Raw genomic sequence first — 17,952 nt, 5'->3', positions numbered from 1 at the left:
CATTCTGAATAGAGACTCCTCTCATACCTCACAGGAGTTTCACAGAAATTATTTTCATGTTAAGGGAGAAGTATACAAGAGGACTTAAAATACTAATACACTACCTGTGTTTGCCACAGGGGAATATAATTACGCTGAAAACCAAAACTACAATGTTATCCCTATTTCTACTTGAATCATGTAAGTCAGTTACCTCATCTTCAGAGAGCACCCAATATACACTTTAAATTTTTGTTCCCTTATGTTCATGAGCATGAGATGTTGTAAAGGATGCACTTTTAAAGTAAAAGCTGAGGGGCAGGGAAAGGCTCTGCAGCTTTTAAGAACTGTAGCTTTTTAAGAAACCACACAGCAATCAGCTTTTGAAAGCTCTTCTGTCATGCACTGAGAATGCCATGAATCACATGCACATTAGCAGATGTGTGCAAATCGCCACTGCAACACAAGGACAGACCTCAAGCATTTCGGTGTCAAAAAGAAGTCTGCACTTTAAGCCTCCTGCTGACAGCCATAATATTGTTAATTACAACTTACAGCTTATAGTTGTGGGAGTATTGCATAAAATGCCACAGCAATAAAAAAAGCATTCTGCACCTGTTTAAATGCATGAAAAAAAGTATTTATAACTTTCAACTAAAGTATTTGGGTTAACAGTTACACCTGAGATGCAAGCTAAAGCACCATTTTAACTCCAGGTGCACACTGCAAATGTGTGCATGAGCAAATTAACTTATTTAATAAGCCCAACAGGCAAGAGGTTTGGATGTAATAGTCAAATCTGTGGTAAAAGTTAAGCCTAGGGAAACTTTAAAAGACTTTGGGTTTAACCTTTAAATATAATAAAAAGGCTGTCCATTACCTTACAGTGTTTTTTCTATGTTAATCTAAAGGGAACAGTATGGCTCAATCTGGACATCAAAACACATGCAGTATCTGCATTTCAAGAAAATTATGTGTCTCAGTTCTGAGGTAAGAAAATAATATGCAGTTGTGGTTCCACCCACCTCCCTTTTTCCTAAAGCATAAAGRGCCATTAAGGAATTACTACCCAACCACTCTATCAGCTGATCAAGTCATCCCATGAGCATAACTGACCTCATAGCCATCTTCACCTCTTAGGTACTCCAGAATGGAAGGAAAGAGATCCAGGTTTGCTTTCACCTCATTACATTGAATTAATTTCTAAGACTGTTTAACTTACTTTTATCTTGAAAAAGTGACATGCAAGGTACTGCCCTTGCATCTTCACATTTCATATTACACGTGTTTTCTAATGTAGCTGTAACAATAACTAGAGCAAGTTAAAAAAATGAGGTAGGTTGCATCTTCAAACAATTTGGACAGGTTTGCTTCCAAATGAAGTTTAGAAGTTTTTAAAAGGTCGCATTTTTCACCAAAATAATGTACGTTATTGGTAGCTTCTGAAAAAGTTCTGAAAATATGTTACAAACCAGTATTCTTCTCATCTACCTTAACAGAAGGCTGTTAATCCAAACTTCTTGGAGTTCACTCACAAGATCCTTACTCAGAAGAGATTTACTAAATACTATAATGCTGCCTGCACGTTTCAGTGTAGATCAGAACTTAAGTTTCAAAGGTCACCTTAAAGATAAAACCCAGGCTGCTAGCTTTTCAAGAGCAGTTGTACAACACATTGACAGTATTTGTGTCTTAACAATGCCTTTCTGCACACCCATTTTACTCTGAAGGAGTATTTCCATCTTACAGAAGATTAGTATATTTTATTCCTGGGCACATCTGCTTCCTACTTTTAAAGTACATACTTAATGTGCCTAAGTGTTTCATAAATCTAGTTGATAACACTTCTAGTGCAGATGAAATATCTATGCAAATCTCTACTCACCCCTTTAACAGAAAAGAGTAGGGAAAGAACACCACGAAAAAAGTGAAGGTTAAATGGCAAAGTAACTCTCATCATCTCAAACATCGATAGCAGTCTTTCTTACAAGAAGGACTGATGTTTCCTTATTTGCATGTGATATTAAAAAGGCAAAATGAATTTAAAATTTTTATTATACAAAGAAACTGATCCAAACCCAGAAGTTTCTGCACAATTTTATAAGCTTTGTTCTATGACTTGTATTTCCACATGCTTTTCCAACAGCCAAGATGGAAAGGCTCATTAGTCCCATTTTCTTCTCACCAAGAGTGCTGAACACAAGCCGTAGCTGTATCAAAATCCAAGTTATTTATTCTTTGTATTCCAAGAATTGCTGCAGTCTTTTCTTATGTTCTGTGGACACTTGCACTGCACTAAAAACAAATGCAGGGCATAAGATTTTACATTAAACATAATACATACACTACAAAAAGTGTCATGTCATACCAAGCATACATAGAAACCAACAGTTATAATGAAGTTGAAATTTAGAAAACTTAGCTGTACGGAAATTCTATGTTCCAAGACAAAAAAAAAATAATAATCCTCAAAACCATCAATTTGCAGCCTCTAAGAGATTGTTCAACACCTACTACTACTAAAAGACACTTGTCTCTAGAAACATAGCCTATTTCTTTACTGTTTAACACAAGCAAGCAATTGTTCATCTTGCAAGAACGATTTTTTTGAAGTTAAAAATATGAAAAAATAATCCACTCTATATCTAGTACTCCAAATTGAATGACATTTCATCCCAAAAGAAAGAGATAGATAGATGTTGAAAAAAAGCGTCTTTCAGTCCCACATATTCAGAAGCCAAATGTGAAAGTCTGCCTACTCTGACGGCAGCAGATTAAAAAAAAAAACCACCACCAGACAACCAAGAAGCTGGGATATCTGACTATCTGAATTCATCCTAGGAGTCTCTCTCTACAGCAGAATAATTCTCTAGTTGATTTACTTCCTTTTCAATAGCTAAAATTTATTTTTTTAAAATGGACTGCTCTTATAATGTCCTGAAGGGATTTTTGCACAAACTCCCCTTTTGATAGGTCCTATAATAATATTTAAACTAAATTTAGGAAGAAAACAATCATGAAAAAGATCTTACTTCAAGTGTTCTCCAAAGACAGTAGTTATCCGGTATAGYGCTGTTTTTAGAGAAGCTCTAAGTGCAAATCGTAGTGTTTTGTAGGACGTGTCCACCAAATTTCCTGAAATCCTGGGAGGTTTGCTAGAAACATGAGGCAGTTTGAAATGTTTGTCCACAACCTAATTGAGAAAAACATTAATGAGCTTGTTTCATCTGTTCTTTTCAATTATTTCATAGAACAAACAGACACATAGAACATGTTTGTGTCAAATAAAGCAAAAGAAATCACAAGTTCAGAAATTCCATCAAGACACACACAAGTTTATTGGMGACAGCTTGACCTTGCATTTTCTGGCCATCAACATGAGCAAAGAACCAAGTTCTGTGAAACCAGATTCAATGGTAATGAGTCTTAAATGCTAACCAGAACACACACTGCAGTAGAAGAGCAAATCTAGTATTTTAGAAACAAGTTTCTTTTTTCTTTCCCCCCAGTGCCTGTTCTGGGAATAGATGTCTTGCACTGAAGAATTTTAATAACCTCAAAATTCTTTCCAAGAATCTCCATTAAGGCAATACAAAATGATTATATCAATAGGACATGAATAGCCTTGGAAACATTTTTTTTTTAATATACATTTTCAAACATCAGTAATTTGAGTAATGCCATAGTAGTAGTAAAGAAACACCACACAGACCTTATCTGTTGCGATTTGCAATGTCTCCATGTTGCATGCCCATAGCAAACTAAAGTCCTAAGTAATTATAATACCATATTTTAAGCGATATTCCCCTAAATAAGGTTTTTAAGCACTTAGTACCATTTATTTTTGAAATGAAACATGCCATTAAGAACTTTCTTTCTACTAAGTAGGAAAAAATTACAAGGATTCTATTCAACTGTTTCATAATGAAAATCGTGGTAAGTAGCTGTTTTGTTTAGGTTAACTGCAGCTCAGAAGCAATTTACAGTGGTGAAAACTTCAATCTTATGATTGGTCAGCAATATCAAAATATAAAATCCCTAAACTTGTTCTGCATTAAAGTTAATTTTTTTATTATTATTTTATTTTATTTTTACCTCCTGAAGAGTCAGTAAAGTATTCAGAATAGCTGGCAGTGTAGTTTGAACAACTCCAAATTGGTCTTCAGTAAATGAGGCAGCTACCAAATGAGACAGACCTAAAAAAAAAAAAAAAAAAAAAAATATATTTGCTATAATCACTGAATTCTTAACAACTTCTACTTGATTTCTCAACTTCTGAAGCATTAACAGATTGGAGAGATCCTATTATTACTTGAAGATTTCACTAGTGTGGTGGAATTTTTCAGGATTTACTGCCTCACCTTTTGGCTTGTGTCAGGACTAAATTAGTCCCTGGTTTGAAATGTGTACAATAGTTTAAGGTTGGTGATAGGAGAAGGGAAATAATATGCAAAACAGAAATTAAAAAGCTGCTTCTTTCTACTCCTCTGATCAGCACTGCACCTGACATCAACCAAAAGATGGGACTCATTGTACAGTTCTAGCCATAAACAAAACATTTCCAGATCATTTAACTTTTTGTTCTCTTCACCAGGCAGAAGTCTTTAATAATTTAAGGGATCTAGCTTTAAATGCTTCATCAGTTTACTTGTTTATCAGATTAAAACAAGTTAGAGTATGGCCCTCTGGCCTTAGTTAAAAGGCAAATGATAAATAGAGTTTTGCAGAAGTTTGATTTCCGCTTCTTAAATCTACACTCTCACCCATCACCTTCACCAATCTGACACAGCCTGTGATATCTGCCTGTAAAATATCTAACCAGGAAGAGGCATTTGCAGGGTCCAAAAGCTTGCATCAGTACTGGTATACAGCTGTGACCTTGAAACAAACAAGAAATCCTGTAGTACAACCACACATTCTCATTGCTATTTTAATTGCCTCCATCTCTGTTTATTAACTTACTACCCAAGTGCTTTGGGTTGCTTTTTTTTTTTTTCCCTAAGCAAGGCCTGTTACAGTTATCTACTATATACTATATATACTTCTATAGTTATCAACTGTTATGTTGATATCCACAATCTTTGACACTGTCACATCATATCGTAGCTGGATCTCATAATTTTGAGATCTCAAGCAACATCTCTCATTTTCTCTCTCAACTGTCCATGATTAACAGGGAAAGATTCAGAGCCTTTATTCATAAAAGATGTTTTGTAAAAGAACATCATTAATTTGTTACTGAAAATAATATAGAAGTAATACATGGGCTCATGAGGGAGATAAGCAAACGGAATAAAATTTAGGACTCTTTGGATCTAACACCCAAACCTCTGCTGAACACAAACTAAAAGATTTTTGCATAGGATCTCAAAACTAACAAATAACTTTGATCTTTATTCATGTTGGTATCTGAAATGCAGCCACATCTTCGTGTCTAAGTAGATTCAAGGATCTTTCTTCCATTCTATTTACAAAGCACAGGGCACAAAGTTTGGAATTGGATTTAGTTGTAGTGCAAGAGGCAAAGGAGTAGAACACACAGGAATAGGAACTGCTTACCTTCTAATGCCCAGATGTGCATTTGGGCGTCAGAAAATACAGCTTGGATGGAGGCTTCTGGATGCTGAGAAGAAACCAAAGAACTTTGAATGCACTTAAGTTAAATATAACCAGAATTGCAGGTTTCAATCAAGGAATTACACATATGACAAGATCACATCTCTCCCCTCAGAAAAGACCTGTAAGGCTGACAGATCTCAAGGGCACACAGAAAATTTTTGACCTTTCAAGAAACAAAAATTCTTTTTGAACAGAAGCTGCCCACAAAGCTATATTAGTTTCCAAAGGCTAAATAGACTAGGCAATTCCCCATGCTTGTTTCATAATCTTGCTTAGTCTCCACTCCAGTTTGCAACTGATCAGAAAACACTGCTGTACATGTAAGTACAAACCATTCTCAGATGGCCAGGAAAGATTTGCATGTAAAAACATGATCCTCACTTGCAGAAAACATCTAAATCTACAAAAAACAAAAGATCTAAGGTAGAGGGGAAAGTTTCTGTAAAGCTTAACTGAGTTAGTGGTCTATTATAAGAGAAATGCTCAATTGTTTCTCTGTGTAAATACTAAGTTTAAGTGTTCAAGTTCACCCAAAAGGTAGTAGTAATATTAGTCCTATTATTTCATAAGGAGAAATTCCCAACATCCTGGCTACTACTCCTCTCAGAGGAAAACTATAAAGAATTCCTTCAGTACCTTTACATTGAAAAAATTAACTAACTGAATTCTGATTTTAAGTAAAGGCCATTCCATCTAGTAAATAGCGTAAGTGACAATTGGATCTTTTAAGTTCTCAGTTATGTTTTTCTAGGACATGCTGCTTTAACCAAAATACATTTTATAAATAGTTCAGCTTAAATAAGTATCACTCTTTTTAATGCAGGTATAGGATACTACCACTATGAAACTCACAGCAAGTACAATGTTTCGAAACCTGAAGAATGTTGTAAAACTTTAGAGTAAGACAGAGGTTTCAGAGCTGTTGGTACTATATACAAAAAGGTATGTAGTGCCACAGTAGAACCCATACGCTCGTGCATTCTTAGGCCATGCAGCATAGTCACAAGGCATTAGATCATGATTACCTTGCTGAAGAAATACATTATCAATACTCGTTTTGACAAGAAGTTTTTTATCTGAAAAGAAAAAAACAAAAGATTAAAAATGTTGCCTTTAACTCAGGGGATGCATAGCTGGCCCTCAACTCTAACATCTTCTCATAAGAAGCAGTACAAAGGCACTGGAGGGAGGGTGGAGGAAGGCCTTTAAAAAAGTTATGCAAGCTAATTGCAGAAAGAAGCATTCATTCAATGGAAGGAAGGTTCTTTCAAGAACAACACCTAAGCTGCACTGTCTATAACTTATCTGTACTGCAACTTTTACTCTACCTGTTCTTGCTTGTTCTGAAGCCATGTGTAAATAAAGCTGGGCTGTACTGCCTCACTGCCAGCTCTCACCACAGAGACCACTGGAAAGGATTCTTGGTGAGAACCATTCATTTGCAGATCTACAAGAGAAACAAAGCCCCTTCAGAAAAACTGGTTACTGTCACTTTCATCCTAAAGATACAGGTGTCTATTGACATGTCTACTACACTAATGACTACATGGCTAAAAACAAGCACAGTGGAAAACCTCTACCTGAATTTGATGTCCACAGCTTTGGTCCTCTTCTCATAACGTGAGGACTTTGGACTGATCCATGCCAAGGAGACTTTAAATCCAGAATTCCCGCTTTGCAATTTAAAACAGGTGAACTGAAAGGTGAACCAACATCAGACCCAGGTGATGTCTTTAAAGGTAACAGGGATGATTTAACCAGGGAAGGCATGGGGGCTCTGGGAATGACATTAGACCTCTGCAACTGGAAGGACAAGTCTTCTGTCGCAATGGCTCCTAACAACAAAGAATACAGTGCTTGAAGACAAACAGGCTGCAGCACATGAAATAGGAGACAAATTTGTTATTTGGTTGCTACTTCAGCAACTTCTGTATTCTCAGAGCTTTTAATAAAAGACAGCATTTCCACTGTGGTCTTTAAAACACTCAATACCAATTCTGATGTGTAGTCTTTTTTTAAAACAGCAAAAGATGAGAAGGGTATCTGGATTATTTTTCTTTGATAACTAGCACTACTACGCTCTCATATGTGTTTATCTGAAACGTACTTCTAAGATTAAGCACTAGAAAGCAGCCTACTTAAAGAGAGACCCTCCACAGGAGTGAAAATTCTTCTACTCTGTTAGCAGGGGCTTCATGTCAGTCACAAAATCCAAGAGAACAGAGCATGAGGAGCAATTCACCTCTAGCTCATCAGCAGTCCCCCATCCTGAGGCAGGAGTACACTTGTATCCTAGGCACTGGCTGCTAAGAGATTCAATTACTTGGCAGCTCTTGTGCCAGCATAGCTCCACTGCCAATCATGAAGCACAAGTTTGGCATGTGAAACACCTGAACTGCCTTGCAGGCTGCACATGGCTCAAGAGCCGGGTTGGCTTTCCTTATTCTACAGTGATACTGAGTGAATCATATAAATGTATTCAGCGTCCCTACAACAACAAAACAAAAGAAGAATTTTTACCAGTTTAAACTAATCATAAGAGCAGTTATGCAAATTACAAAACCTCTCCTAGCAAGATTTCAGTTCTCCCTGCATCAGGTTCTACCACTTACTAAAAATATAATTACTAGACTTCCTAATTCATGCAAATGTGAAGAAAACTACTGTACTGAACAAACATCATGCACTGTGAACAAACTGAAGTATGCTCTTTCCAAGTTTTCTGTCAGTTATCTCAGTGGTATTACAACAAGAATATTTAAAATGAAATGGAGCAGGGGGAGGGGGGAGTAGCACTTTTAAATCACATTTAGTTGAAGGAAAACTTGCAATTCATTTCTCCACACAACTCAGATTCTAGTATGCCTATATAACCTGCCAGTATTTTCAGGCTTTACAAACTGTTGTGAATGTTTCCTCAGATACCTGGAGTCTGGGGAGATATTTTCAGTTCTCCTGCTGGCAGCTTTGCTCTCCCATTGGCTGCTGCAGCTTCCTGCTGTGTGATCAGCCTCTGGGTTAGATCACTCAGAAGACGTAAACACTCCTTTGATACTGCGGTCCAGTTGTGCGGGTGCCCACCTAGCAGCATGCACACAAACAACGTGAAATGCAGTAGGCATGTTTCATCAAGATGTGCATCACTCAGCTATTCTGACAGTGCTCACCTGCTTCCAGCATACACTTGAAAAGCTATAGTACCTTTCCATCTCTAAAAAGCCACAGTGCATTTCCACTGTAACAGTTTAAATACTCAGAGGAAGATGAAAATATGGACAGAGTCTATCTTCCAGTGAATAGATAACTCTCAAAGACTTCAGTGAAACCCACTATACAAGCAGGAAACATAGGCAGTTCAGCCCATCAGATTTGAAGTCTACTAAACAACTAAAATAAACAAATGTAGTATCAACTACAATGTTAAACAGCTTTGAAGTAGCACAAACACTGGAATGCCTGATGAAGTGCAACAAAAAGTTCCTGAAGGCTTCTAGGCGGTTTTAATTGACCTTCTCTGCCACACCTTTGTATATAGCAAGAGGCTTGTATACTAATTGAAATCATAGTCATTGTTTCCTTTCACAGTTCTAGTGGTGACTTACTATTTATGCTTTATTTCATATCTCACTCACATCTGAGCATTAGGCTTTCGTATACAGCTGCGAGATTTTCAGTTTGGACTGTTTCCCTTGTGATGTCAAGAGTACCCTGCTTTCAGCACCCCAAGACCTGTGTTTCATGGCTGTCACGTAAATCAAACAACAGGCACCACTATTTGTTGACTTTAGTAGATGAAACAATATAGATAATTAAGCATCCTTTTGGAAAAAACATCATGGGGTACTTATAAGGCCTTCTGGCTCATGTAGCATGCATCACATTACTTCTAAAAGCACTTGATTAACACTTCTTAAAAAAGGAATAAACATGCAGTAGTTTTGGAATTACCTGGCTGACTAAGACTAAAGACTTCCTGTCGACGAACAGGAGAATACTGGGAAAGTAACATCAAGTCTTGCAAGGCTAAAAACTGCAAAAAAAGAAAATGTTTTGGTGTATTCAAAAATCCAGTAGGTTTCCATAAAAATGAGTTACCTTTACAAATGCAATCCCCAAAGAATGAGTTCATGCAGAAATCACAGCCCCATGTCAGAGAAAAGAAAGGAGGCAGAGAACTGCATGCATCTCTAGAATCACTTTCGATGGGGCTGCTCAGTAAGAGCTTCACAGAGAACTTTACATCAAAACAAATGAAATCTCAGTAAAGATCTAGCATACTGTTTCTAGTCTTAACAGCTAAGAACTCAGACAAAGAGCTCCAAAAGAAAAAACAAAAGAAAAAACACCTTAGGTAAGAACTCTTTCTGTAAGCCAGAGTTCAACTGCATAGTTTGTCATTCAGTATCAAACCTGCTTTTTTTTTTTTTTTTTTTTTCCCTTCCTTAAACAGAACAGCTTTTCTTATTTGATTAAGGAGTGAATATGGCAATCCCAAAACTGGATTTCCCACACCTTGCAACTATGAGAAGACTCAATTACAAATTAGATATAATCTCAGTATTTACTGAAGAAAGATTTCCCGTATCTTTAGCTGTGCTAGAGAAGGCCCCGTCTTCCCCAACCATCCTTTGATAATGCAACAAACTTTTAAAAAAGTATTCAAATGAATTGCAGTATATTGCATTTCTAATCACTAAACATGGAAGTTGCATGTGCAAGGGAATATTCTTTCTTTATAGATTACTTCTTGTATGAGTTCTCAAATTTTTAATTATTATATCAATAAATCCTATTAAAGAGTACCACAATCAAGACCAAAATTATTCTCCTTTATTCACAGATTTTAAGTAGCTTTTATAGTATTGTCTCTAAGGGGAAACAAATTTTGTGGCAGACAAATTAAACACACCTCACTTCTAACTAAATGAATCTCTTCGGCTTAAGAGTAACATAGGATGGTAAGCACCAGCAGATGTCACTAGGAAACAAGTTTTCATCACTAAAAGTTACTCTCCCTTGTTGAGTGCTCTGAGGCAGTTCTCTAGAAAAACAAACACCTTAACTAAAATAACTGCTACATAGAAGATCTGATTACAAGCTTTGGGAAACACCTTCTCACCACACACCCAGCTGGGACCATGCTGGTGATTCTGTTACCTTTATAATGAGGGGAGGGTTGCTGTTTAAAATTTTAGGTAGGCACTGATCCGTCTCCTCAGCAAAAGTTGGCTGGACAGGAAAATGATGCGTCTAAATATAAACATCAGAAGCTGTGTTACACAGAGCAAAACATGAGAAAAAGTAATGAAAGACCACATTGAGACGATATTTGCCAGAAGAATGATGAACAACTACAAAAACACATACTCAGATGCTTCAATTTACTATAAACTAACCTGTAATTCCTAACATTGAAAAAGAGTTTAGCAGTTACTTGTGAAGTTGAGAAATCCTACCAAATCCAGCAACCATCTTTCATTGTATTTATCTTCTAATATCTTCTGTTATCTATATGGTTAGTAGTTAGGGGCATCATATCTCATGAAAAAGAAATCCACCTAACTACGTATCTGTAGTTAGATGGAGGTAAACTAGAAACACCACATTAGCAAGAAATAAGGTTGAACTCTAAACCGTAATGTCCATCTCTAAAACCATATCTTGACCAACTGGGTGAAGAACTGAGGGTTCCATAATCAAATAAAAGATTCTAAAATCCTTCACTTGTAATGATAAAAGAATTCTATAATTTATTAGTGAAACAACATTCATATTCTGTCTGTTAACAGAATTTGTTTTCCTATTCTTACGATTACAGTGTTCGAAATGCAAATAACAGTGCTTAAATTGCACCAAACACTGCATCTTTTTAATATTATTTAATATGAACTTGTTTGTGTACAGATTATCAATCTCATGTTTACAACAGTCTTTCTTTGAAACTATTTCTTTCAGCTTTTTTCTCCTCCCTCTCCTACGGCTAAATTGAAATTTATAATAGCAATCACTTATAAAGGGTCAATAAAGTGATTTGATGCGGAACTGATTTAAATGTACAATTTCTCTAGTGACTTTTCAGTTTATACTATGCAACTATTTACTAACAGCTCTGGAAGTTGTTCAGCTCATCAAAAGAGAATTCACACAAATAAGCAAATCTTTTCTTTAACAGCTAAAAAGGCAACATCCATTTTACACCTTCACAACTGGATGCTTCTTTTGTCTTGCACAGCTTTGTAAGCAATGCAATAATTAGTGGCATTGAGACAGTGCTCAACAACACTTCAACTATTATCCTTTGAAATTGGACATTCACACCTCAGAGCTCTTGTTCCAGCCTGTCTGCAGATTCTCACACATTATTACATCAGTTATGCTTGATTCATTAATTTTTTTTCCAAGCAATCATAGTAACTAGAGACCATTTAATTATAGCTAACACTCTAAAAAGCAATGAATATGCTCTTTTACTCCATAAGGGTCCTTTGCATTTCTAGAATGTATTAGCCCAGGCCTTGAATCCCACTCATTTTCCTATTAACCTGCAGTCTAATAGAAGTTAAAAAAAAAAAAAAAAGTTAGATGAACAACTTTTTGTGCTCTATTTTTTTTTTAACAGAATACCTGGATTAGCCAAAGAGAGAGTCTTCTCTAATTCTTTATCTGCAAGACTTTATTTTCTTAAGTCATGGTTTCAGCTTTATTCTAATGCAATTTATTATATATTTAAATGGCTTTTTTAAGTCATGTTACTTTGTAGCTTTATGGTTAAATAAAAAAGCAAAAAGTATTAATTCTCAGAATTGCTTTAAATCTACTTTAATACCATAGCCTGATTTCTATTAACATGTCTCTGCTTTGGAGCATGTCTTTGCTATGTACTTTGATGGCTTGTTTAAGATTTCTAGAGTTTAGCTTGCAGAATACTGACAGTGCTTTAGTTTCGTTCATATTGTAAAACTTCACCGAGAGCTACGCAGTTTCCAGATATTCTCTTCTTATGCAACCTTCTGCTGTCTGTCACAAGTCTTTCAGCTAGTTTCAAGCTCAAATACAAAATTACTGCATGGAAACACAGGTAGAGACTGAACTAACAACCTCTGCCAGACACATACAGGCTCTGTACCGCTTCAGCTGTCTCTTATCAGAGACATAAAAGTTGTAAGAAACTTAGTGCTGCCTGGATTCAGCACTAAGTTCTCTGTTAGGGTGGCCCCAGGAGCACTCACATGGACTTGGCATTAATCATAAGACCAGGAAAACGAGGACATGGAAACAGAAGTAGAGGAGCAGGAAAAAAGGTGGAAATAAAGCACTGCTGCAAACATGTTAATTTTGTGAGCAGTACAAGCTTGTCTTGCTGCAGAGAGAGGAAAACGTGGGCTTGAAAAAATAAATAAATAAAATCGGGGAATTCATAATTAAATTATTTCCCAGTAAAACTACTACTACTCTTGAAAAGAAAGTATTATCCATGCAACACTGCTGTTAGACATTTCATTTCGTCATTAAGTACTAACCTCTGTAGCATAGATTTTGAAGAGTAACCATGCAATGTACCAGGTAATCAGAAGAAATACTCCACCCAGCCAGGCATGGTAGAGCAAGGAGAGATCCAATAAGCCAGACAGAGTGTCAAGAGGATGCAATTTACTGCAGATAAAACAAGAAGACACAAGTATTTTTATTATGGAGGATGCTGATAGTAAGTAAGCAGAAACAATTTCAAGAATAGAGTTGTRTTTTTCTTTTTCTCCCCCCTTTTTGAAAACTCTCTCAAAAATCCTATTTATTCCTTTCAATTTTTCAGTAACTATGATCCTGAAATATAAAAGTAATGAAATTAAAGAAATACAAAATAAGTAACTATGATAAATTTCAATCAATTAGAATATTAACAATTCCAAATTCCCTATCGTAAAACAAATAGTAGCCATATAAAAATGAATACACACTCTTAAAAAAAACCACAAACAAACCCAGAAAAGTAGATAAAAAAAACGTGTGACACTTGGATGGTTAAGCCTTTCTAATATTTAAGATAATTACAGAGATGAAGGAGACTAGTGAGGATTTCTTAATGTCTACCTGTCAGATGGATCCAAAAGGAACCAACACAATCTGGAAGGAGACATTTGGGAATTATGTAACAGTCCCTGTGCACTGTACTGGGAGGCAAGAAACTAGATCCTGCTACACACCAAGAATCAGTTGCTAAGCCAGGCTACTTTAGCAGAGGGAGCTGCTGGCAATATCGTCCTGCAAGTTTTCAGCACAGTATACTACTTACCTGTCTATATGAAGATCCATGGTGGTACTTATCCATACCCTTGGGATATAACCTATGGGCCCCAAAAGAAACACTGTGAAACAAATATGACACTGCCAAACATGTACACATTAGCCAAAAACAAACCAAAAGTAGAATAGATGAACACAGGCAAGGACTGGCCTTTTTACATGCATGTACTATAGAACAATTCATCTTTTGTTTTCTTTAGAAACTGAAGAGAATGAAAAAAGGCTTCAGGCCAGCAACTATACAGTAAAAGATGTAGATCTTATCTCAAATTTTATTTCCAGCTTCTCAGAATGTCTCATTGGAGTTATTTGTACTTCTTCGTTAACAAAAGAAGGTTAATAGTAATTTAATATTTGTTTTCAGCACAGCTCAAGCACCAGTAGAATGTTTTTAAATCTTTAATGGAAAGCAATACAGAACACACTAAATTTTTAGCTTATCCTCTAATGTAAATAAAAATCATTTTAGCATATTTTGACATAATTTAAACGTATAACTACAACTGTAACTTTAAAAATAATGATTTCTAGAAAGTCCAGTCCTAAAGAGCAAACTTTGGTCTTGCTTGGGAGGAAGCTGTGTTACCTTTTTCTCCCCAATTTTCTCCAAATACTACAAAGTACATCCGAGAATAAAGACAAAGTAATCATTTTTACAGTAAAAAATAGAGAAAACAGTGTATACACACATATATATTTAAAAAAATAACCCTTCTTATAGAAGGTATTAAAGTCTTTGGAGAACAGTCATTGCTCATATGCCACACAAGCTTCTGTGGGGCTATTAAGACTTGCCATCACACATACACTGCTAAGGTTCAAGCTCTATGCTTTTTCCTACTGTTTTAGAGAAGTGTTAGCTCTGTCTACTGTTTAAACAAGCCTGTATGTCTTGAGCAGGTTATTTGGAAGACTGAAAAAGATAGTATAGTATGCCTAATAGATTAAAGAAAGTTTTCAGAATACAGAAATAGTAATTTCAGGAATCCTTACCAAAAAAGTAATATGCAATACAGAAGTTTCTAATCAAATACAGTGATTCCACACAACTGTGTTTAACAAGAAGAGGCAAAGATCGTCTGAAACGTAAGTACTTGTATTGCTAAAAACAAAAAAACAAACTAGTTTAACATTCCGCATTCAGAACATATCATTTTAAGTGATTAAAAAAAAAGGATACAGTAGTTGAAATGCAGTATACTTGAAGTTTARATTAATYTWWWARATTAATYTAAGGCAATTCCAGGTGTTACAACTACTACTTATCCTCCCATTTTTTGTCTGTCATTTTATAATCATCTCTAGTTTTCATCCTTGTTCCTCCTTGTATGAGCATGGAGGGTTGCGAAACTGACTTTATAAACTGTAAAAATGCTATCTAATGCAAAATAAATGAAAACCAATAAGGGCAACATTTCATCCACTAGATTTCATTTAGATTCAGATAGTTTGATTAAAACATACAGAAAATTCAGAGAAGCGTGAGTTGACACTAATCCTTCTAACAGCAAAAGTAGTGCACTGCTGAATCATTTCTCCGTAAAAAACAAGTAAGATCTTTCCAAAAGACCAAAGAACCCTGTCTGAAAGTATATGCAAATAAAACAAAATTTTACATGGCTAGGTTGAATTTTAGAAAAAGTTAAATAGTATTTAAAAAAGATACTATAAATAAGCCTTGATGCTTAGTTTGCTTGCTTGCTGATAAACAGAATGGTCATGAACTATTTTACTGCAAAACAYCTAATTCAGAAAACCTTGTTTAAGGACATTTTGCCAAATCAGTTGGACTTTACAAATCTGGGAGTCATGCAAAGTTAATGGCTACTGCGAGGCTACAGCAACAGCAGAAATATTTTTAAGATGCTGGTTCACAAGCCACCCCTCAGCATTTCTCATTGGTATAAACTTCCACAGAGGGGGCTGCTAGAGCCCTTTCTGAAAGCCTTAGTGGAATTTCAGTTTCTACAGCACTATATATGAACAAGTGCTGAATGTTGACCTTTAAGCAAGATTTAATAAGCTATTTAAACTTTAAATGATTTAGTACTCGGTTACAATTGATAATACMCTTTTGTTATTCTCAGAGATTTTCAGCTTTTAGGTGACCCTTGCTGTTAGTTCCTGACGTTAACATTCAATACTTGCACATTGTCTTGTTTTTCCCCCTCTCTCCTGCAGTGGTCCACCTCAGCCAGCATTTAATAGAGGGGTGTAAATTTTATAATCGTGTCATCCTCAATTTCTGTGCTTATTCGAAAGGACATGATAGGAAGGAGGAAGATGAAAACTACTGGCATTTGAAGCTAACTTGTGTATGCTTCATCGAGCAGTGAAAGCATGTCAGGGAGCTGCTATCGCATATTGAAAAGTATAAATAACTGAAGTTTTTTTGATCACTGTTTTGCTTAGACATTTCACTCAGTCAAGTTTTTCAATTTCTTACCTGTATGATTGGAAATGGCAAATAATTCATGTTGTTAACAAGATACAAGAGACTGTAACTGTACCCCATGAAAGCTCCAGACAGTAGAAAAAAGAGGTGATATTCATTTAGACACATCTGAGGAACAGCATTGTCTAGGCTAAAATAAAGAACTTGGTATTAACTCTAAGTCAAAAAAGRAAAAAAAATAGTTATTCTAGCCTTAGGTAATCAGAAGCTTGTTTTTACAGTACTGATCATGATACATGCTATTTCCCCTTCCCCCCCCCCCTTAAAGTGCAAATTGTTCCACCCATTTTTGTAATTCCTGCATGAGGATGCCTCTGGTATTTTTTAAATCTGTCATGTAGACCAAAAGACCAAGATCTGGTTCAATTCAAGGAACAAGTAATCTTTCATCATTCAGCTTCCATCAACAATCATGGGAATTTTGGTTTGAGTTTCTGGCCCAGTTATTTCTTTAATGCAGCTGTAACATCTATATATCCTTTAGCAAAGGCTATCAACACATAATTGCTCATTTTTCTTAGTACTCAAATATTATTCTTTCATTTAAAAGAGGACATAAGTAAAAGCATTTTACAATAAAAGACCTTTGCATAATTCACTTTTAACRCACACAAGTAATTACCTTTCTGAAGATGTGCAGGGCACAGCAAGAAACTGGAACTTCCCTTTTGTCATAACTGCAGCACACCAAGCAACCAACATTCCCATTACAGCATGAACAACTGAATGAATAACTTGCTGAGGGTGAATAATTTTTCCTATCAGTGCTAATCGAGAGCATGGTATTGACGGCACAACTGCAAATAGAAGTTCAAAGTGAGTTTTCACTTGCTACATATAAAATACTTCATTTTAAAGAGATGCCRTTGGTACCAAAGAAGCTTTTACGGTTAAAACCAGTCACTAGATGATAAAGAAACCAATAAAGCATCTCAGCAAAAATCTCTCAGCCAGGAGACACTCTTGAGGAATCTGGAATGTTCTCTGCTTTGAAAACCACTATCTTCTGACACAAACAAATCTGCTGCAGTCATGGGCCTCCCTTTGTCCCTGAGGCAATGAGTAAATACAAAGCACTCATCTTTACTTAAAGATAAGCTTTGGTAAGTTTCTTTTTAAATTAATATAGACAATGTACAATGGTAAGTGCATCAAATACAAATCTTTTAAAATGGTCATTCTGTTTAATTCAGCAGTATCGTAGTCACTTCAGCAATTTATATAACCCACCTGCATAAAATTCAGCGTTGAAGATGCTTATTACTAGTATCACCAGAGACATAAGAAGGATACAAAAGATGACATAGGAAGTATATATATCATTGAAAGAATCTAAATTAAAAAAAAAAAGATTATAAGAATACAACATATACACTAAATAAACAAGAACAACATTTAGACAATTAACAATAATCCACTAGGTATGTAATGGAGAGTCATGTTCAGTGGACTCTTAACTAATTTCATCCCACATCAGCCCAGTTGCAAAATGCTACTGGTTGAAAGTATATTTAAGTTTCACAGAAAATATTCTATTAACTAAGTTTATCGTAAACAAACATTAACAATTTTGTAGCTCAATCTGAAAGGGTCTTTTT

At 35.7% G+C, this 17,952-nt stretch overlaps 1 protein-coding gene across 1 annotated transcript in view; it reads right to left on the bottom strand.

Annotated features, from left to right (window-relative positions):
• Positions 1-2,016: 2,016 nt before the first annotated feature.
• NDC1 (NDC1 transmembrane nucleoporin) overlaps positions 2,017-17,952 on the bottom strand; it is a 17,134-nt gene continuing 1,198 nt past the window's right edge. The window contains exons 3-18 of the mRNA XM_085308002.1: positions 17,585-17,686; positions 16,977-17,151; positions 16,346-16,484; positions 14,893-15,001; positions 13,889-13,940; positions 13,119-13,251; positions 10,756-10,848; positions 9,547-9,628; positions 8,524-8,679; positions 7,179-7,433; positions 6,927-7,045; positions 6,624-6,674; positions 5,539-5,602; positions 4,075-4,175; positions 3,012-3,172; positions 2,017-2,274 (exon numbers count right to left, since the gene is read on the bottom strand). Coding sequence (XP_085164128.1) covers positions 2,211-2,274; positions 3,012-3,172; positions 4,075-4,175; positions 5,539-5,602; positions 6,624-6,674; positions 6,927-7,045; positions 7,179-7,433; positions 8,524-8,679; positions 9,547-9,628; positions 10,756-10,848; positions 13,119-13,251; positions 13,889-13,940; positions 14,893-15,001; positions 16,346-16,484; positions 16,977-17,151; positions 17,585-17,686 — 1,856 coding nt within the window. The 3' untranslated portion in view covers positions 2,017-2,210. The remainder of the gene's footprint in view (positions 2,275-3,011; positions 3,173-4,074; positions 4,176-5,538; positions 5,603-6,623; positions 6,675-6,926; positions 7,046-7,178; positions 7,434-8,523; positions 8,680-9,546; positions 9,629-10,755; positions 10,849-13,118; positions 13,252-13,888; positions 13,941-14,892; positions 15,002-16,345; positions 16,485-16,976; positions 17,152-17,584; positions 17,687-17,952) is intronic.

The sequence above is a fragment of the Rhea americana genome, unplaced genomic scaffold, assembly GCF_003343005.1.
Source record: "Rhea americana isolate MKP2758 unplaced genomic scaffold, rheAme1 scaffold_27, whole genome shotgun sequence".
Classification (NCBI taxonomy): domain Eukaryota; kingdom Metazoa; phylum Chordata; class Aves; order Rheiformes; family Rheidae; genus Rhea; species Rhea americana.
This window is presented reverse-complemented; position numbering and strand designations above follow the sequence as displayed.